The sequence below is a fragment of the Amblyomma maculatum genome, chromosome 1, assembly GCF_055883805.1.
Source record: "Amblyomma maculatum isolate TAMU_Amacu chromosome 1, ASM5588380v1, whole genome shotgun sequence".
Lineage (NCBI taxonomy): Eukaryota > Metazoa > Arthropoda > Arachnida > Ixodida > Ixodidae > Amblyomma > Amblyomma maculatum.
In genome coordinates this window covers 319322575-319344183 of record NC_139344.1, presented here as the reverse complement: position 1 = coordinate 319344183, position 21609 = coordinate 319322575, and the positions used below count along the sequence as shown (strand labels likewise).

The 21609-nt window shown below is 44.3% G+C and overlaps 2 protein-coding genes across 2 annotated transcripts; both read left to right on the top strand.

Moving 5' to 3' along the window:
• The first annotated feature begins 230 nt into the window (after positions 1 to 230).
• On the top strand, positions 231 to 5414 carry LOC146207237 (serum amyloid A-1 protein-like). The gene is made up of 3 exons (XM_084577242.1): positions 231 to 360; positions 3016 to 3247; positions 5060 to 5414. The coding sequence occupies exons 1-3, from the start codon at positions 357 to 359 to the stop codon at positions 5289 to 5291; spliced, it is 468 nt and encodes a 155-aa protein (XP_084433368.1). The 5' UTR covers positions 231 to 356; the 3' UTR covers positions 5292 to 5414.
• Positions 5415 to 11598: 6184 nt separating this feature from the next.
• On the top strand, positions 11599 to 18450 carry LOC146207236 (serum amyloid A protein-like). Its single transcript, XM_084587090.1, has 3 exons — positions 11599 to 11755; positions 17217 to 17430; positions 18138 to 18450. Exons 1-3 carry the CDS (start codon positions 11662 to 11664, stop codon positions 18373 to 18375), a joined length of 546 nt encoding a protein of 181 aa, XP_084443216.1. The 5' UTR covers positions 11599 to 11661; the 3' UTR covers positions 18376 to 18450.
• The last annotated feature ends 3159 nt before the right edge of the window (positions 18451 to 21609 follow it).

The following is a 21609-nucleotide window of genomic DNA, read 5'->3' as shown; positions in this document are numbered from 1 at the left end:
AACATTTAGTGCGCAAGAAAGCCAAACCGTTGCCTCGTAAACCTGAGTATTATGGCTGATGTCGTATGAATCGTATGTGTATACAATGCGCGGAGCTTGAAAAATGGCGAGGTATGACCAGTTCCACGTGTAAAAAAAAAAAATCAGCACAACTAAAGATCCTTAACACAAGAATATGATATCCCAGCAGGAGATTTCAACAGAGATGTACTTTCCATTGTTCGCAACACCGACAGTAGGACCAAGTTTCCATAACACTTAGGCAGTGTCGGCGGCAGCGCGCCATACATCAGCAAGCTTGTCCCGCTGTAACACCGTTGCTACCGCACATTGTGTGATTTCCTGAGGAGGGCATAATGCGTGAGCTTCTTTTCTAACATGTCCTTGTTTGCAGAAAAACGAAGTTGCCTTGTGCTTAATGTTGTCACAAAATCACGCTACTTAGATGTCAATCTAGGTCAATCTAAGCAGATTTTGCCAGTAGCCATGGACCCCACCGAGTATCGGCCGGAGGCCACACAGCGAATTTTAGTTACCTGTGATCTCAATGGACATCCATTTATTAGGCAGCCCGTGCTGAAGTTTGCCATGTCGATAAAAAGGACTTAAATACTGAGGAGACACTCGAGCTCCGCCGTTAAGGGTCGGTTTGGTTCGATTATGTGGGTTAACGTCCAAAAGCTGCTCAGCCTATTAGGGATGCCGTATAAAAAAAAGGGGGGGGGGGGGGGGGGGGAGGGACTCCGCAAAATTTCGAACACCTGGGGTGCTTTAACGTGCACCGGCATCGCCCAGCCCACGGGCGCTTTGCTTTTCGTCTCCATCGAAAAGCAGCAGCATCCTTAGATTCAGCAGCCGATCACTGTAATCACTTGACCGCCATGGCGTGTCCGTCTCTAAATGCATGACGTGACAGCGTTAATGGCTCTTGTTGGTCTTTGTTCGCCTACGTACACTTTCCTGCTCGCTTAGTGCCGAATCTCTTGATTTTTGTCCCTGTTTTCTGACATATAATGATTATCACGCAGTCGTAAGCTACCCCTAATTTGAAATACCAGCCACCATGGATTCCTATAAAGCCCCGCTGTAAGCAGTTCAGCCGTACAGGTGTGCCTGCGTGGCCTATAGGGGAAGCGCGTGTTGCTCGTTGCCTGAAGGCTTGGATGCCTATCTCACCTTCTCATTTCGTAGGAGAAGCCCGAGCTGACAGCTCCTGCCATGCCATGGAGTCTTGTGACGTCACACAACCCGCGACCAAGCAGCATATCTCCTGCCAACTGCAACCTGCAAGAGCTGTGCCCCTGACTTTTCGCGCATGACGCGAACAGCGCTGAAAACACCGGATTTCCTACAGAACGGGGTCTTTAACGCTATCGCATTGAAACCTACTGATAGTGGCCAACGGTTTTTGAAGCGCCCGAGTAATGTTTTTGCGCGCCACCTGCTTGCACATACAAGCATGACCATAAGCTCTCTGACGAACACACGTGGCAGGCAAGACATTTTGCCAGCCAAACGCAAGCCTGTAAAGGCTCAGAATGTGCTCTCGGGCTCGTAGCGACCCAAGTAGTTTTTAGGTGCTCTGCAAAAAAGTTTTAACGTCACCCAGGCACTGCAGGTTGCCAATAGAAGTTTCCAGATGAGCACTGAAACCTGCGCTTCGCTTCACCAGGTGTTTGCAGTACAGTGCCTAGAATATACTAGGCACTATAGTTTGCAGTATTATGAAAGCCAAAGGCGACTGAGCCAGTCATGATGGCGCGCACCATAGCTCAGGGTTTAACAGAATACATATTTCAAGCACATTACTGATCGCCATTGACAGTAGCATCTTGCTGCTCTCTGCAGGAGTTAAGAAGACAAGATATTAAAAATAAACCGAAGTGAACAAGAATTTTGACAAGTTGACTACATTGGCCAATTGTGAACTATTCTTTCTCTCTAGTCGAAATGAAAACTCCACGAGTCGTTCGGTCAAAAAGATCTAGCGAGATTTTTTCCGGACTCCATGACACTGCGTTTTTTCGTATTTCATGGCAGTATGCCTCATACTAACCGATAAGAAAAAGCGCACCACCAGCGTTGCAGCGACAGTATCAGACGAGACTATCGAAGATTTATCACAGTTTTGTCGATATGGTCAAAAAAATAATAAAATAAGAAGTCGGAAACAAAGTTCGCAGTTTTACCTTTCGTCGGCTCACATCTAAGAAATGGATCATGCCTAAGTGTGAAACACCTCAAGAAGTCAAAACAGCCAGGACATATAAACCCAAAGACGAAGAGCGTATAAACAACGATATACCGACGCATCAAAATTTTTATGCCAGTATACTTGCCAAGCAACTTTGAATGCAAAATCTTTGCAAGGATATAAGGTCGCTAAGTTTAGTACTACATGCGAAAGCTCTAGTTTGGCATAGTTTATTTGGCAGATGATAAATGTAAATGCCTTCGTCGCTGTCTTCTCGCCATAACCTTCTAAAGGCGCGCTCACAAGAAGGTTCATCATGAATGTTGCCCGAATTGCAAAGAGCGACATAGATATGAGCTTACTTGCTTCCTTATTTGCATTTTGGCTGTTGTTGAAGTTATTTCATTGAATATAGAAGATGCATCAACAGGTAGGTCCGACGCCCGAATCTCCATTGATGACACTATTTATCAGCCATTGCTGATGTGTCGGCGTTGGCTAGAGCAGCCTCCCATCGCGCGGACGGGGTTTAAAATTGAGTCTAGGTCTCGATTTCTAGTGCGAAAGCATCAGTTCATGAGGTCTAACCGGCACACCATTTCCTGCGTCGTCGAAAAGGTAAGAGCCGCAAACCCTTAGACAAATCCCACCAACTTGTGCATAACAGTGTCTTACAATATCCCGCCGTTACTTCACGATTAAGAGATATGTCCCAGAAAACTCCACTCGTTCACGTGGCGTTAAAAAATGTCTATGGCTTAGGAAAGGTTTAGTGAAGGTCTGCGTAGAAGTGCTGTCGTCAATTCAGTCTCACGCTGCAGAACTCCTGGCGATTCGGCCCTCGTTGGTGCTGCTGCCAATCGGTGCCCTCGTGCTTGTCTGCGCATCCATGACGGACGGCTACAGCGCACCCGTCCAATGGGGAGTCTTTGCAGCTTGCATGCGGTGGCGAGCTGGGCCTCTGCTGGCGACCCGCAGCGGTGCTTGTGCCTCCAAGAGAATGCTCTGGCACTACCGTAGAATGCAGAGCGCCAACTGCAGGAATTGTGACAAGTAAGGCTTTGCCCGTCTTTCTTAGAAGCCTCAGAAGCAAATGGAAAGGGCGAAAGCAGATGAGAAGATCAGGTAACTGCAGACCTTTCTTGAAGGAGGGTGGATAGATCGGGCTAGAAAAACTCGCCACTATTTGTACGTAATGCCTCACGACAGTGGCGTAGCCAGAAATATTCTCGGGCGGTCTTATACGCCACTGGTAAAAAGAAATGGAGAAAAAGGCGGCAAGTATGGGGCGATGCACCGCTCACAAAATTTTGGGGGGTGTTCTAACAGCGAAACACGAGAACCCTCCCCACTTTCCCTTCCGAATTCGCTACGCCTCTGCCTCATGACCTTGAGAATATCGAACCTTAAGAAAAATGCCCACAGTATCTTGATCCATAAAACATGGCACGTCAAGGACTGTACAATTACAAATCGATCGGATTTCTATCCCTTACGTAAATAGATATTTAGTAAAAATCGATAATACAATCAGGGCACATTTCGATTTAAATCAATAAAATGACCCCACAGGTTTTCATAACGTATACTCGAAGATAGATCCTATCCACACTATGACCCAGGTGACAGAAAAATGCTCGGAATGAAAAGGACCCCCGTGAGTAGATTTCATAGATTGCAAGAAAGCTTTTGACTCAGTAGTCAAAAGCCCAACGTTCATGGAGGCATTCTGCAACCTGGGTTTAAATGAGCTATATATGAAAATACTGTAAGATGCTTATAGTGGCTGAATAGCAACCATTGTCCTGCCTAAATAATTACAATTCCGATAAGAGTGATGTGGTGATGGGCAAGGAGACATAATCTCTCCAATGAACTTCACTACTTGCTTAGAACGAGCATTCAGGGAACTGGATTGGGAGCAGTTAAGGGTAATGGTTAATGAAGAATACCACAGTAATCTGCAATTCGATGATGAAATTGCCTTGCTAAGTAACTAAACGAATAATTACAAAGAATAATTAATGACCTAGACATATGGAGCATAGCGGCAGACGTAAAAGTATACAGAGAAATAAATTAAATGAGAATTAAAAATGTTCAACAGCATCAGAAGGGGACAGCAATTTACGACTGTGACGCCCTGGAAGGGCCAAGGCCATATATATACTCAGGACAAGTAGTGACCGCAAACCTAGACCTCGAAAGGGAAATTTGAAGGCTAATATTGGGATGCATGGGACGAATTCGGAAAGGACTGTATGATCATGAATGGCAGGTTACCGGTATACCTCAAATGTGAAGCATATAGCAGCTGTATCTTACCGGTATATTCACATATGGCCCGGAAAAACGTGGGATAACAAAAAAAAGTTCAGTCTAAATTGAGGAAAATGCAGAGATCTAGAAAACCGAAAATTATAGGTGTAGTTTTATGAGGCAGGAAGCGCTTAGAGTGGTCAGGGAACAAACTACAGTTAATGACATTCAAGTCAACGTCGAGAAGAAGCAGTAGGCATGGGCATGTAATCTGATACCCGATGACCGCTAAGTGTAACAGGCTGGCAAAGCAAGCGTAGCAGGAGGTTAAAGAAATAAAGGAAAGTGGGCGGATGAGATTAGGAAGATTAGGATCCAGCTGGTACAGAACCGAGGTATTAGAGGGATATGGGAGATATGAATGCCCTGAAGTGGGAGTAGTCAGGCTTATGATGATGATGATGAGACCTCTCCATAAACTCGGTGTTTTGTTTCCTTTACAAGAGACTACAGCATAACGCCCAGTCTGTGTAACAACAACCTTGTGTTTTAATAGCGGCATTAACAAAAAGAGAAACTGTTCCTTTTTTTTTTCTATTGTCTCAGGTATTTCCACTGCCAAGCCAATTATCAAGCTGTGCGGTGCAAGGGGCGCATTGCCAGACACGTTGCCACAGCCATCAGCGACTGCAGGGAACGTTCCCAGCCCGGAAACCGGAGGGACATGCTGGCTGACCAAGCGGCCAACCGCCACGGAAGGAGCGGGAAAAGTTGTAACAAATACCTTCGACCTCACAAATGTTACTACAGGCCCAGTAGCGGAAAATGCAAGAAATGAACACGCAGCGTGACTCTACTACAGACACCTGCTCCAGACAGTGTACTGACCAAGCATTCGATCTAGGGAGAGCTTTGAAAGCTTTGTTTAGGTTTTAAACAAAGTGACAAGAATAAATAATTGGCGGGGGGGGGGGGGGGGGATTCTTAAGGGTGATGATAATAAAGTTTGCAAGGTCCACGTAATACCGCTTAATGCGCTAAACTCAGCGAGAGCTGGGCTGCATGCGCGTGTCTGTTCATATCTTTCAGATTTCGCTTGTTTTGTTTAACTTGACTTGTGGGCATGGAATCGTGGATGTTCTCAAGCTGCACGTTTGTTCTGTATTCAGAAAGCCGAATGCTTGCATGCTCTCACCTCCCGCGATGGGTGCTGTGTCCTAGAAATATTTCGAAACGCCTTGCGGATTCTTTCAACCGCGTGACCCAATTGGTGTCGACGAAAGCAGCACGAAGCGTGGGGCTCGGGGTGCGTCCAGGGTGTGGTCATGTGATGACGAGTAAGTGAGAGTCTACCCAACGGCTACGTAGGTAGCGCGAGGGGCCCTCTTAGCCCCTAGGAGAGCTACGCTCGACCGCTTGGGGTACACGTCTATAAACAGCAGTTCTCAGTGTAGAAAAGTAATGGCAATACCTCTCTTGCACTGGTGCAAACACTGAGACACAGCATGAACGTGGAAAAAAGTGCCGCGGCCTCGCCATCGCCATTGCTGGTCTCCGGCGCGCGTAATTCCGTTTCCTCAACGGCAGGGTCCCGCAACTTTCTCCTCGCTGGTTGCCTCCCAGCGGGTAAAACGGCGATTATTGCCGAGAGGTGTCTCTGCCTAAAGGTAACATACACTCGCTGAAGGGAGGAAATGATTACGGTGAAGGTAATTGAATAGTGTTACCGTTGTCATGACGTCACCTCGTGGCTCTGTTCACCAGCTGGTCTTGCGGTTATTAAAACTTAAAAACGTCACATAATGCAACCTGAAGGAGAACACACCCCACGATTCGAACAGATCTTTTATTCGCTCAGTGCTCAGGTAAGTAGTGTCAATCCATTGCGCCACTGAATTTTTCTTCTTTATTGCCAAATTTTTAATCAGATTTTAAACATAAGGAACATTACTCCACAAACACACAACATGAGTTAATAACTACGCGATTTCGGGTTGCATGATCCAATAAAAATTAGGCATGTGCAGCAACACGATTCTCGGAAGCCATTCAGACACTTGGTCTTATGTCTTGAAAACATCAATAACACTCGCAACGGCTTCTCGGAAATACTGCTGTATTTTCCTCGCATCAATGTCTGCATGCCTGAAAGCCATTCTGCAATGCCAGATATTGTGCAGGCCCAATAACATGATCATTTCCAGCGGTAGTCCATCATCATCTTCAATTGGTAAAAGTCGAATTCCGAATGTACCTTGCAGAAATCACTGCTTCATATGCCGCAAGCCGGAAACTATCGAACACGTTTTCTTAGACTGTTCGGAAGCCTGTTGGGACATTCTACAACGAACGATTAAAAAAGACCTACCTATTGCGCCACTGGAGCAACGAGTGCGACAGGCTTTAAATGCGCTCTTATTCATTTTTACAATATTTTCGCCATTTGTCGCTAGGTGACGCTGCTCAGAGGACCCTACATTACATCAGTTATAGCCGAGTCATTTAGGAGCGACGATAGGGTGCGCAAATCAGGAAGCAACAAAAGGTAGCAGAATGCAAAGCAGCTTAGAACTGACCAATCTAAACTAGAAAAAGGCAGAAAAAAATATTCCTAAGAACACATCTACAAGAATAGATGGAATTCCGATCAAGCTGATTAATGAACTTGGTCCAAAAAGTAAGGAAACGTTGTTAAAAGCTTTGGAAACAGTCATAACAAATAAGCAAATTCCGGACAGCTGGCGGCAGAGTAAAATGAATTTGATTTATAAAGGGAAAGGAGAAAGGATGCACATAAAATCCTACAGGCCGATTACCATAACATCTGTTATGTACAGGTTGGCCATGCAGGCGGTGAAATTAAAGGTGCAAGCTTGGGTAGAAAGTAACAAGATACTCGGAGAACTTTAGAACGGCTTTAGAAATGGTAGGCGCTTAGATGATAGCCTGTTCGTGCTTACCCAATGCATCGAAATATCTAGAGTGGAAAATAGACCTTTGTATTTGGCCTTCCTGGACATAAACGGGGCACGACAACGTAAACAGGGAACTCCTGTGGAACATATTGAAAGAAGAAGGTATCGGTTATGAGATAATAGAGTTCCTACAGGAAATATACCGGGATAACAAAGTAGAAATTACATGGGAAGGAATAAGAAGTACGGAAGATGTCAAAGTATTCAAAGGATTAAGACAAGGCTTTCCTCTACACCGCTGCTGTTCATGTTTTATATGATAAAGCTGAAACGGAGGATACAAGAAAGTAACCTAGGTTTTAACCTGCCATATAGACTAGGTGGAATGGCGGTAGAGCAGCGCTTCCCTGGTTTGATGTATGCAGATGATATTGTGCTGCTAGCTGAGAGTCTGGAAGAACTTCAAACTCTATAGTTAAGTATTGCGGAGACGAGGGGGACGCTCTAGGCTTCCGTTTTAGTGCAGTTAAGTCGGGTCTGATGATTTTCAACGGCTCAACTGATCAGGGTCTTAAAATACAAGGCCTTGAAATACCTAGAGTAGCAGAATATAAATATCTGGGGGTATGGGTAGACGAAGGATTGGCATTCATTGGAAAGCATGAGCAATCACCTAAGGCCAAAGGGCGAAGAAATGCCGGGATAACGAAGCATAGGACATTGTGGGTATACAACAAGTATGAGGTTTTGAGGGGTACTTGGAAAGGAATTATGGTACCCGGACTTACTTTTGGAAATGCGGTTTTATGCTTAAAATCAGAGGCACAGTCGACATTAGAAATAAATCAGAGAGCCGTTGGGCGATTAGCACTAGGTGCCCACGGCAAAACCACAAATGAGGCGGTACAGGGAGATATGGGCTGGGCATCTTTCGAAGTACGGGAAGCTCAGAGTAAAATATTATATGAGGAACGCCTGAGAAAATTGGACAGTAACAGATGGGCAGCTAAAGTATTTAAATACCTATACTTAAAAAGCGTTGACTCACAATGGAGGAAAAGAACTGAAAACTAACTAGTAAGTATGCTAGTCACAAGGACGGAGATATAAGAGCGTTAAGCAACAGGTGGAAAACACAGAAGGTAAAAATTGGATAAATTCGATTCAAAAGAAACAGAGTGTGGAATTATACCGAAAGTGGAAAAGGCAGATCAGGAAGGAAGCTTTCTTTGATAACTCAAGAGACAGTGCCCTACGTTTTGAAGCTAGATCAGGGTGCCTTAGAACACGCAGCTACAAAAAGAAATTTAACAATGAAGATGACGCATGTGCTGTATGTGGTAATTCCACATATTATACTCGAATGCAATGGTATTCATCCGGAAGTTGATGCAGGCGCAGTCACTGTTCCTGAAGCTCTGGGGTTCAGAGATGCCAGTGGCCGGGTGAATAAACCGGCGGTGGAAGCTAGAAAAAGCAATTGGAAGATTGGTGGCTTAAAAGCAGAGAACTGACATAATGTCAGTAATGTAGAAACAAAAATTTAATAAATATAATGATGGTTTAGTTAACCAATCTAAAACAATAATTAAGATATAGGGAGAAAAATCAGCATGATAGCTACTGCTACAACCCCGTTTCAAAGGGGGCGCTCCTATATTCCATCCATTCATCCATCCATTTTCGAGGTGTAGGGCAAAAGCTCGCGCTGTCTGCATTGGTTACGCGGCGCTTGCTGTGTTTTCGAGCATAATTCCTGATATTTCTGCAAGCTGTGGTGTGGTTGATTGCGCCAAGAGGCACAGAAAAGAAAATGGTTCCTGTTTTCACACGTTTCGTGCGGTCGGATAAAGATGAGAGCGAAGGGTAGCGGCGTTGAGCGCGACAAGTAGACTTCTGCATTGGAACATGATCACTTAGTTTGCAACTCTTAATTTTCGTGGTTGCGGTTCGGCCGCACGACGAAGAGCGCAGTAACAAACGCCTGCAGTTTGTGCACGTTTTGTTGTGTATACTATCAGGTCATAAGGAGTTTTGACGCGATATTCCGTGAGCATATGATCTTAATTGAAGACTTTAGAAAAGCCGCGCTGTGACATCCCATTCACCTGCAGCACTGTCCGTGCATATGTTCGTACAGAAAAGGACGCAAAAGCTGCTGCGAAGATAACTGCAGTTACCTTGAGCGTTCACTTCAGCGCAATATTGTCGAAACAAGCCCGATCTTGTGAAGTATAGCTTTTCTCTGTTTTCACTTTCCCGAGTTTTAACGAGCGACTCTTCATCACCGGTCCCAGAAAGCGAGTAAGCATCGTTAGGATCCCGGCAAAGTCATGTAGCATTATTTCTCAGATTATTAAAATCTCTTTTGAAGGTCATTAGGGAGCTGAAGAACGAATTAAATATCCACGTACAACCTAGCTCTGATCGAGCAGAATGTTTAAATTTGGTATATATGGAATATGGAGTTTAATATACCAAAGTAGATTTGGCTATGAGGGGTTCAAAGTAAGCACAATAAGATGACGCGCATTTCAATAAAAATGTTCTAAGTATATATATATATATATATATATATATATATATATATATATATATATATATATATATATATATATATATATAATATCAGTAGATATCGCTTATATTTCGCTGTAAGCGATCATGGAGAATGTTGCATTTGCGCTCATGTACCTCTCCTATAGTGCAAACAAAACAAAATGAGAGCATTCTTAAAAGCCTTCAAGTATATACTAACCTGTGAATGACATTGACGCGTCTATACTATGAAACAGGCGTGAGACTTCTCTTTTTTTTTTTTTTTTTTAATCGGCCAGGATAAATCAAGTTGGCAGCGCACTATAGGCGAATGTTACAAAGAAAGATTGAGTTCTTATTCGATGAAATTGTTTCACCTATATTGCAGGTACAGTAAGCCAGAAATATGATTTCTAGTTCCCTGTAGTTGCCGCGGGAGTGAATTCGGTGCTTGAAATAGGCTGAAAGCCCATTAAAAGAGTCGTCATATGAAAAACCCACTTCCATTCATTCATGTCGTTGTCGTCCTATCATGCGCTAGCAATAGGCCCGGGAGTTGAACAGTGTTGACTATTAGTTTTTATTATACATTGCACTTTCTCATTTTCATTTTCATTTAACTTAATCAGTCACTACAGCCACCCACCGTAGCCACGCGCTGTTGAGGCCACGACGAAGGAAGTTAATGCACCTCTTCGCCGGGTAGCTCCAGAAGTGCTGAACTACTCTCCAGGCATAAACCAAACCATTTCTGTGTACAAACGAAGCTTACGCTTCAGAATATTCGCATGCGCGAACTGGTTTCGAAGGCAGCATCGCTTGGCGCTGATGCGCTGTGTAGGCACGCTGCGTTTTTGCCTACACCCCGTGTCGCTGCCGGTAGCAGCGCCACCTTTGTTTACAAACATGACGCTTGTCTTTCTCCAACCGTTTCTTATAACCACCTTGTGGGCACATCACCGTGGTGAAGACTGTTTCGGACTTAGAGAAATTTGGAGCCCCGAACAAACCGACAAAAATTGCCAAACTTGAGGAGCAACAGTTTACGCTCTTAAAAATAGCAGACCACTCCCATATTTTCAGAAGGGAAACACACGCGCCCATTTTTGGCTAGCGAAAGCTGCGCCGTCCGCGGAAGAGGCGCAGCCAGTGACGCCGGGTCATGTGGTGCTCCTCCGCTCACGGACTCCAGCGATTCCGGCCGCCGTGTGAATCGGCCTTAAGCAGCTGTGATTAAAGAGATTGTGTTGTGCCCTTCTCTTCACTGTCCCGTCGCACTGCAGTTAGTCATGTCGCACTGCAGTTAGTCATGTAATGCTGACACCAACTCCGGCCAATCAACTTGTTTTGTCGAACCTTAAAATAGACTACGTTTTCTTCTATTCTATCCGTCATTCCCTGTCAGAATAACGAAAGCGTTTTGTTGCGAATCGCATTGTGCATTGTGAGCAGTAGCGGTGCTGTGCTGTGTTATGTATTGTATTGTCAGTTATAGCGGCAATTTTTTTTCGCCGAAGAAGGGAGTGTCCCGAACTGATGTTAAACTCCAACCTCGCCGTGCATACTCGCCCGAATTAACTAACAAAACTGAGCCTAACCGGTGTGTGAGGTTACGGTCAGTAGCAGGAATTCCTACAATAACGCACCGGGCATATTATCCAGATAGGTTTTGCAAATCAGCAGAATACTTCCTGAATATCTGTGACGTTTTGGACGATCGGTCAGTCATTGCATTGTTCTTTCTAGACAAGTACGATGCCTGCATTTATGGGCATATATATGTATGAGCCTCAAGTAGCATTCTCATATATCGTGCGTCGTTCTGAAAACCCTGCTGCCAGAAAAATGCGTAAGTTTATATCCTACACGTGCTTAGACCCTAATACGCACATACTTGTCCTAGTTTCGATACCTCCTACCCTGGGTAAGGCATTCGCGTAGTATGTTTGAAGATGTATTTGTGTGCTTAAAACCCCCGAAGGAGCCATGGACACGTGGGAACAAAGTAAATATTTGTTCTTGTACTGGAGTGAGTTCGTGCTTTGTAAACATTGAGACCCCAACCCAAGTTTCTTAACGTCATATGGTGAACGTCGCTCGCATACTTACAGTAAGAGTGCACGTACTACTTGGTATCCCTGCTTCAGTCTGTGTGTGTAGCGGCAGTGATCTCGCATATTTGCTCCGCGATTACCTAGCCATTGTGAGCGCAACAAAGTGGTAGTGGATCCTAGCTATTACAAAGCAAGCTACAAATCAATCCCACAGACCATCTGCAGGAAACTTCAAAACAAGAATGGCTGTCAAATGCGGCGAGTTTTCACCTACCGACTCACTTACTCGACTAAAGCACCACTGACTGCTACAGAACATACTGTTCTATAATAGCACGACAGCGTTCTCAAATATTAATTGCTAAACAAAAATTCATTATCATCCACTAGCCTTGATCCCCGAAAGCACTGCTAGTAGGGGCAGCAGCTCCACAACCGTGATAACGAGGATGGCTAGTAGACAGCCGATTAAAGACAAATTCCTATAGCAGCACAAACCGAAAACAGCGATTTAGTTCTGTGGTTTAAATCAAGGCCTGAAGTCAAGATAAAAGTAAAACAAATGATTGCCCTTATGTTTCAAAGCTCCAAAGCACCAAAAAATACAAAAAAAAAACAGAAATAAAATCGAAGAATAGTTTTCTTTTCCCTCCTTTTTTAAAAAGTCTATGCTCTGTTTCGCTGTGCTGCATTTTATCTGTGCTTTTGATGTAATAATCTCCCTACAATGATGCCTCTCTCGGGGAATAAGAGGTGAGTAAGTACATATATATATATATATATATATATATATATATATATATATATATATATATATATATATATATATGTGTGTGTGTGTGTGTGTGTGTGTGTGTGTGTGTGTGTGTGTGTGTGTGTGTGTGTGTGTGTGTGTGTGTGTGTGTGTGTGTGGGTGTGTGTGTGTATGTATGTATGTATGTATGTATGTATGTATGTATGTATGTATGTATGTATGTATGTATGTATGTATGTATGTATGTATGTATGTATGTATGTATGTATGTATGTATGTATGTATGATGTATGTATGTATGTATGTATGTATGTATGTATGTATGTATGTATGTATGTATGTATGTATGTATGTATGTATGTATGTATGTATGTATGTATGTATGTATGTATGTATGTATGTATGTATGTATGTATGTATGTATGTATGTATGTATGTATGTATGTATGTATGTATGTATGTATGTATGTATGTAAAGACCATCGTTTTGTTTTTCTTTGCTTTAGCAAGCACTCACATAGGCCTATCCGTTTACTTTCTTATTTTTAAACTACGACTGTTGCACCCATGGGAATTTCAAATTCCATCATACCACTCTGCACATCGATCTGCAACCTTATCAGGGGTAGTCGAAACGTTAATCCAGTAGGCCAGATTACCCACCACAAAATATTCACAGAAAATCGTGATTCTCACAGTGGTTACCGGCCGAACTAATGTGTTTGAGAACTGATGACACAACTATGGCTGTTATAATTCTACACGACTAATGAAACGGCATTTGCCGTTCTCCGAAAACTGTTCTGCGGCAAAATACACAAAATCAAGATATATGTGAACTTCATTGAATTCATAAAACTCTTATCAGTCTCATGTACCAAGCGTAGGTTGATTCACCTGTCTTTTGTTTCCTAGGTAACGAAGTGAATGTTTCATAGGCGTTATATAGCTCAGACAAAGTGCTGGAAAAAACTACGGGAATAAACGGTGGTTTTTCTTTCGTAGAACTGAGAGCAATAATTTCTTTTTAAATTTAAATGAAATAGTGTGTAGTTAAGGCCCAGGTAAAAGTAAACTTAAAAAAGGTTGATTACTTTCATGATATTGTCGCAGAAACCGGTAGAACTAGGTAAGCAGATTTACTGGCACCAACACACACGCACTGGCGAACGAATACACGGCTGGGCTAACCGACACGCGAGCGAGTATAGAGTCACTCGAGCGAGCTCCCAGAGCGAAGACGACGCGCGCGTGCCAGTCTCCCGAGCTCGACCGCATGGCGTCGCCAGTAACTACTTAACATTGCGGCAATTTGAAACAGTTAAAAACATGGAGGTAAAGAATGATACCACACCTCGTATTTATCAAAGGCGCCTCTACTATCAGCCCCTTCGTTTATTTTACATCACTAACCGTCTCAGCTGCTAGTCGTGACGTCAAGCAAAGAAAAATTCGCTTAGTTACCAAAACGGGACGGCAGAAATGTTTAAAGAAGATGCGCACGTCAACCAGCAAGTACACAGTAAAAACGGACAATAATGAAACAGTTCATAATGATGCAATGTGGCGAAATAATACTCATTCCCACTTAAGCCTAACAAGAAATAGTTGCATATTACTGTTTATTTTTTAGGAAATACATTTGTCTTAGAATGGGACCATAACAAGTCTCTATTGAACACCGCTGGTCGTTTCGAGCTGAATATGTAAATTGCTAAATGTGCTTACAGCATCCGGGCCGATTAAATGAGACAGACTGAAGCCATCGTGCATAATTTGGTCTGTCCGGCACCAGAAAAACATGCGGGAAAATTTACTGCCCCTCAAGCTCGCCTTCGTGGAGTTTTTGTCTGGCCACTCGGCAGCCATCACATTCAATGCGTGGTCAAAAAAAAAAAAAAAGAAAGAAAGAAAGAAAGAAAGAAAGAAAGAAAGAAAGAAAGAAAGAAAGAAAGAAAGAAAGAAAGAAAGAAAGAAAGAAAGAAAGAAAGAAAGAAAGAAAGAAAGAAAGAAAGAAAGAAAGAAAGAAAGAAAGAAAGAAAGAAAGAAAGAAAGAAAGAAAGAAAGAAAACCCTATCGCTTCTGCATTCTCCACAAGACATTCCGGCATGCGGTGAAGTGCTGTGACCCGCATACATGTTAGCTCTGCGGCGAAGCCAAACAAAACGGGCGCTCGAGACGAAATTATCGCCGCACGCCATCACAGCTGCGGGCAGCGGCTTCAGCAGCTAGGAAGCTGCATTATGAATGGCCCTCTCCCTGCATTTTATGACATTATTTCTGCGATACCTGTTTTCTAGGTGTTGTGCCGACAGCGGAAGAAACGAGTGCGAATTGGCACGGCTGGAACATTCAGCTGGTGTATTTGAATGTTTAGCTACGCGGCGGGCTTTCAGTGCGCGTTTAAGCAACAGCTATTATGAAGAAATTGATGAAGCCCTTATACTTCGTTATAACGAAATCTGAATGTATTGTCACGGAAAGTTCACATCATTTCGTAAGGTGTTTGATGAGCACCTAATTAACAGCTGGCTACCTGTCCAGGAAGGCTCGCACAACCAACACACCCCAACACATCCTAGCACGATGTGGAGCTGCAAGAGCCTTGCAACGCCCCCTGTTCACTATGCCTGATGGCAAACTTCTCGGACAAAAAAAAAAAAAAAAAAACGAAAAAGGCTGCGGCCATTTAATCGATGAAAAAATTAATCACTAATTTTGAGGTAATTTTTGTACCTTTTTAAGCGCCTAGCGTTAAACGCCCCATTCTCCAGAAAAATGTGGCGTAGGTTTAGTCAGCATTGCCGGAGTTGTGAGAGAAAAATCACGGGCATGTTTCTGACGTAGGCGGCAGCTGACATGGCGGGGAACTGATTGATTGTATGGTACTGCGGCGCCACGCAACCGCGTGACATGGCCGTTCTTGGCAGGAGATGCCAACTTGCGCTTCTCAATTCAGGTGGAACTCCAAAACACGAATTCTGAGTAACACCCTGAGGCCATGCAGCTACATAGCTCTCCCCTGATGGGGCTGGTACAGGTGGGTCACCGCCCCTTGCGGCAGGGGCTAGCCTGGCACCGAATTTTTATCTGTTCTAGGCCGTCATTGCACACGCCACCGCTGGTGGTGGACGACGGCTGCTGTTGCGGCGCGCGTCTTTCTTTCCCTCTTCCTTTTCTTTCTTCTCTATATTCTCTTCTATCTGCACGAGGCAGCGGAGGTGGCTCAGCTACAGAGCCAGTAGCAGGCCCGTGCATTTTCTTTTCCTTCTTCCTACAGCCACATATATATTCGTACGCCTGGCTAAGCGGGCTTTGTATCTAAGTTCGGTGGTGTTTCACAGTGTGTGTGGGATAACCGAGGCCTATACTGAGGAATTATTTATCGCACAAAGTGCATGTACGTGAATAAAGATCCGCGAGGGGATCCGGTAAACGGGACCCATTACTGCTGCCGCATTATACCCTTGAAGGCGGAGCTAAAGTGCCTCCGCTCCCCAATTATTCAATGCGATGGCATTTATTGTCTCATGCTTCGTGTGTCCAGAAAGCGTGACCAGAAACCGTCCACAGCTATCAATCATCCAGAGATCGATAGTAATGAAATCAATAAATGATAATTATTCGTGTTAATTAAAAATTTATTAGTTATAGTCATTGTTAGTCTTCCATATAGTATAGTTAGGGTTATTCATGATACCCATAATCAGTATATGACTATGGATAACTATGACTGACTGTACCATGATTATCACAACCATGACTGGTTGTGAGTGATTAACCGTACATATGACCATGGCTATGGCTGACTATGATCAACTATGAATATGACGAACTGTGACTATCACTAACTATGATTGCGACCATAGTCATAGGCACTGTTAGTCAAGGTTAGTTCTAACCATGAATGTGACTGTGAATGTGGTGAGTCACGGTCATGGTTAGTTAAGTCATTGTCACGGTTAGAAATACTTATAGTTAGCCATGGTTAGTCATAATCATAGCCATGGTTATATTTTCTAGCGTCGCAACAGCTCAATGTAGGCAGCACCACTGAATACCCAACATGTTTGAACACGCCAGGCTTTGCCATAGTAGGAGTGGTGGTGTCTCTGCATGCCCAGGAGAGATGGCAAAGGAGTGCTTTAAGCAGGTTCATGTCCTTGATGATGCACATCGTTTAACAGTATAGGCACCAAACCACACGTTTTAACCCTAAACCCTATGCTCCAACCCATAAAATTGACTCGGAGGCCATGTCTTTTGGGATGATAAACGCAAGTTCTCAAGTTCTATCTCCGCTGCAACGGCCGTATTTTGGTGGGGAAGAAATGCGAAAATATCAAGGTACTTATATCGTGGTGGATACTATAAAAGCATCGGCTGGCCGAAAATATACTTATACGGAGTACTCCACTGGGGTGCTCCTCAATGTCTAACAGTGTTCCTCTGGAGTGTTTGGCACTCATTAATCCATTACTCGATCGATTTGACCTATTCAGTACGACCTTCGCTGCTGCTCCTTCCGTTCCTACTGATGCTGTGTGCCGTGTGCACGGAGAGCCGCAGTGGTGCTGCGCAGTGGGGACGCTTCACGTTCTGCGTCCAAAGGCGTGCGGGTCGCATTCTGAAGACTCCCAGTGGGGCCTGCGCCGCCGCCCTCATGTTCAACCAGTTCCGCATTATGACCCGCGTCAACTGCAAAAAATGCGACAAGTACGTATGGGCTAAAGTTGCTAAGCAGGCTTGTCGTCAATCGGGGATGCGTTCTTTGCCATTTTCTTTCGAGAATAGCTCAGCCGGAGGGCCGCGTTTATTGATACGCTGATTTGTGCCGTGCCTTTTGTTGTTTCAAAGCGCATAGTCTCGCTAGCAATTCACTCTGGTGTTCTGTTGAGTAGGGATAATCCAGCGCCTGAAGCCCCTTATGTGTGCGCTTAGCCTGTCGCTCATGCAAATACATAGTTATCTGCAGGACAAATATTGCTTGTCATGGGCAAATAAAATACATCATTTTAAAATTTAAAAACGATGTAGAGAAGGGCTAACAAAAATACGCAGGACTTCCTCTCACTAAAAAAATTAAGGCGAACAAAGCACGCGCTGATGATTTAAGTGGCGGAAAACAGGGAGGTGTAACTCTTTTCAGGGAACATATGTGCGTAAAAGGCATTTGCATTTGCCCATTTGTCATTCATGCAGGTTGAGTACCACTAATACCCGAAGCCACTGTGTCGGAAAGCTATATGCAAACCTAAATAAAGCATACAATGCCTTAGAAGGTTTTTGCCTAACCATGCACTACCAATTGCAACAGAAAGGATGAAATCAACGTTTTCTTTTTGTGCGTCTATTCTTCTGCCGAGTTCCGTAGCACAGCAGGAGATAGCATGTTTCTTTTGTGTTTCTGCTTCTCTGCGCAGGTATTTTCATTGCAGGGCCAACTATCTAGCTGTACATTCCTGTCGGGGACAGTTCAAAAGGCGAGTGGCCGAAGTAATCAGCTATTGCAGGGAATTCTCACAGCCCGGAAATCCAAGAGATCGACACGCAGACGAGGTGGCCAACAAATTTGGCCGCAGTGGCGGGAACTGCGGTGCGCGATACTTGCGCCGATACGGGTGCGCCTTCAACCCGAGGACTGGCAGATGCAAGTGGTGAGCACGGAGTTCGCAGCTCAAGTGAAAGCTTGACCTCAGAATGAGTCGCGTTTCATTAAAGACTTTCTGACCACGGTCTTGGGTGTTGATGTTTTAGCCTCAAAAAACGCCATCGGGTATCGCAATCACGCAAATGAAGTCTGAAAAATCGAGCACGATATAACAAAGAACAGAAAGGCTTAGCATACCGACACCGCCCGCACCACAGAGTCATCTGCATGTGCATCGGAGCAAAGGTTCGCTGCTGCTTAGCTCGGCTAAGGTCGTCTATGCAAGCGCAGGCTTTGGTTATGCTGTGTTACTAAGCCAGGTTAGGCCTATATAGATAACTTCGTTTGCAGGGCCTCGATTATTCATGGAGGACTGCTCGATGATGGCAGGTCTGGGCACTCTGAAGTGCGGCGGCCGAGGGAGCAAGTAACCTGATTTAGAAGGGGAGGTTGTCGGCGCGCTCACACATTCTCTCTACCATACATGCGCGATGGATTGTGAACCGTCTGGGTGCTACATATGTCTCGGCTCTAAAGAGACATACCGACGGTATCGAGAAGCGCAATACCGCAAGAATGGAAGTGCGAAAAGAGCATCGCTCACTACTGTCAGAGAGGTCTCGTCGTCTACGATCGAACGCCGTATGAGCCGTATACTCGACCCAACAGGTAGCCGAGGCAACGCGGCAAAAGGGGCTTTAGGTAAAAGGCAGAAGAGGGCGAGGAGTTCCGTCAGCAAGGATGCCGGGGTTGCATCAATGGCAGACGAAAGCCAAGCGAAGCTGAAGATGAAGAATACTCGCTAAAAATTAAGTACATCTGCAGATAAATATTGGTTACAAAGAGCAAATTTTCACGTTCTCACAAGTAGACGGTTCTATGTCTCTCTGTCAATATTTTTTTTTAAGAGTGAAATTCGTTTAGCTCCCATTTTCGGGAGGACCGGACGACCGTCTACGCAATTCGATGGCCTTATCCGCTGAATTTTGAGCCCAAATTACAAGAACAAGAAATGATAATTTTACAATTCGAGTTCGTTTCGAACGAACGGCACACCACATCAAGCAGCTCCGGTGATTCCAGCCTTACACCACTCAGCTACATCTGAAACGATACGTTGGCATGTTGCAATCGGCATAACTCTGTAGCTTGAACGACTAAATTTTGCAAACTTTTTATCAAGATCATCACAATCCGTCATGTTGCGTGCCTGCCACACTTATCACTGAACTCGCAATTGCGTTCTGCGCATCTAATGCATCGATGGCAATAGTACTGCAGTAGTACAATAAGGGTACAAAGGCAATAGTCACTGTTATAACAGTAACTGAGCTGTGGCATGGAACGCATTAGCAGCACAATGAGGTTAGTGCCAATTAGGGAGAGACTAGAACGACACATATGAAAATCCAGCTCTCAATTCCTGTTTCTTCTACTCTCGACGAAGACAAACTGCAATTTTCATTTATGTGCTGTCCACCTACTTCTGCCCGGACTAACACGTCTGTGGGATAATTATAGCACTGAAAATCTGATTAAATTACACTCCACACAGTTCCTGCGATTGAAACTCGCTGGAGGTCGTATTAAAGGCCGAGGAAACAATCCTTTTGGTTAGTGGTTCCGTATTCTTATTACTTGTCGCATTTTAGTTTGTTAGTAGCAGCGTCGCTTTTGTTAGTAACAGCATCGCGTTTGTGCATACAAGTGGAGACCGCCAGCACGTGACTCTAAATTTGCATCCGTATACATTATGATAACATGACAGGGTATTATAGCTGCCTACGAGGTCCAGTGCTGCGAGACCACATCTGGGCATGCGTGAGATATAGTGCTAACTTCGGTTAGATTCAGCCTGTATTTATTTTTACTTTTCGTTGCTTTTTTTTTTTTTTCCAACATTAGATGCGTGAGGGAGGCTGACCTACTGAAATGGTTCACAAGTGCGCAGCTTTGTACAGGATGAGCAGAGACACATGTGCCACGCAAAGTTCACATATCAGTCATAACTGTACCACACGAGATGAATAAACCAGAGAACGTTTAAGTAAGGACTGAAGCCAGCATCGTAATAATAGTCGTCGGTTAATATTTGCTTTACTTTAGCATGGCTAGAGCCTGAAAGCTGGGCCGGCTTGCACGATAAAGTCCGAGCTAAGTCCAGACTTAAATGGGGTCTTTAGAAAGACCAAGCTTATTTAAGACGGCTCGTGTTCCGAACGTCGAGCGCTTCGGGTTCATGTTCACCAGAGTGGCTTCCCAGAACGGCCTCAGCAACCACTTGGGGCATTTTTCCTCGTAAAACAATCTTAAGCCGCAAAAAGCAATGGCACGGATTTTACACAACGCAAAATTGGCGGAATTTGTACATCTTAAAGCAGGGACAGTGCCAGAGCATCCCTGTATTTCCCTAATTTCTCTACTTAGACACCTGGCGTCCTTGTGTCTTAACCAAGACAGCACTAGAGTCGTAATCATACAAGCGACTTATTCAAGTCAGGACTGAAGCCCAGTCTTGACTCCAGTCTTAAGCGGCCATGCTAGTGGCCCATTCTTTAGACTCCAGTTAAGTCTGGACTTAGCTAAGGCAGTCTTAAGATTGTTTTGTGCAAGCGGGCCCTGGTAATTCGTCCTGTTATATTCCCTGGCTTTCTATTATAACTCCAAAGAATCTCAGAAAACTGTTGGCGTGCGTTACAATTTTACAGAATTAAAATTAAATCCATGCGTGACGAAGGTGGTAGCTGAATATACCGTGCTTGCTTTTCAAGTTGCATGTGTCGGTAGGAGATATAAAACTGTATAGCAACATCGGGTAGAAAGACAAGAGGGCGGAAATGGGAGTCGACTGCTTAGTAATGAGAGAGCTGTTTTCTCGTGCTTTGGTTGGTTACGTTGTGATAGTACCTCTAATCTCAGATGAAGTTTTATGTGGCCCTGTTAGCACGTTTCTTTTGCTTATCGTTTGCACTACCTCAGTAATCCAATAGCGTGAAGAAGCCGGTGGCCACTTTTATGCTTTGCGAATCGACGATGACGCACTGCAGGCTGCGCCATAATTATTACGCTAAAACTGCAAGTGTGTTCATATAGTATTTACAGAACGTGAAAAGCATTCAAACCGACGTCTTCGCAGTGCGACACTGTCTGCAAGTTCCTCATTATAACGCTCTGTTCGAAATTTAGAGAGAGAGAGAGATAAGGGGTATATGTGGAGCGGTTTCGCAACATGGCGATAGTTTCAA

What these genes read in the sequence shown, in the direction of transcription:
- LOC146207237 (XM_084577242.1), top strand. An exon ending in AACTGCAGGAATTGTGACAA is followed by an intron (nt 3,248 to 5,059) that starts GTAAGGCTTTGC and finishes CTATTGTCTCAG; the next exon opens with GTATTTCCACTGCCAAGCCA.
- LOC146207236 (XM_084587090.1), top strand. Translation starts at nt 11,662, where the DNA reads ATGCCTGCATTTATGGGCATATATATGTATGAGCCTCAAGTAGCATTC. An exon ending in CCCTGCTGCCAGAAAAATGC is followed by an intron (nt 11,756 to 17,216) that starts GTAAGTTTATAT and finishes TGACCTATTCAG; the next exon opens with TACGACCTTCGCTGCTGCTC. An exon ending in AACTGCAAAAAATGCGACAA is followed by an intron (nt 17,431 to 18,137) that starts GTACGTATGGGC and finishes TTCTCTGCGCAG; the next exon opens with GTATTTTCATTGCAGGGCCA.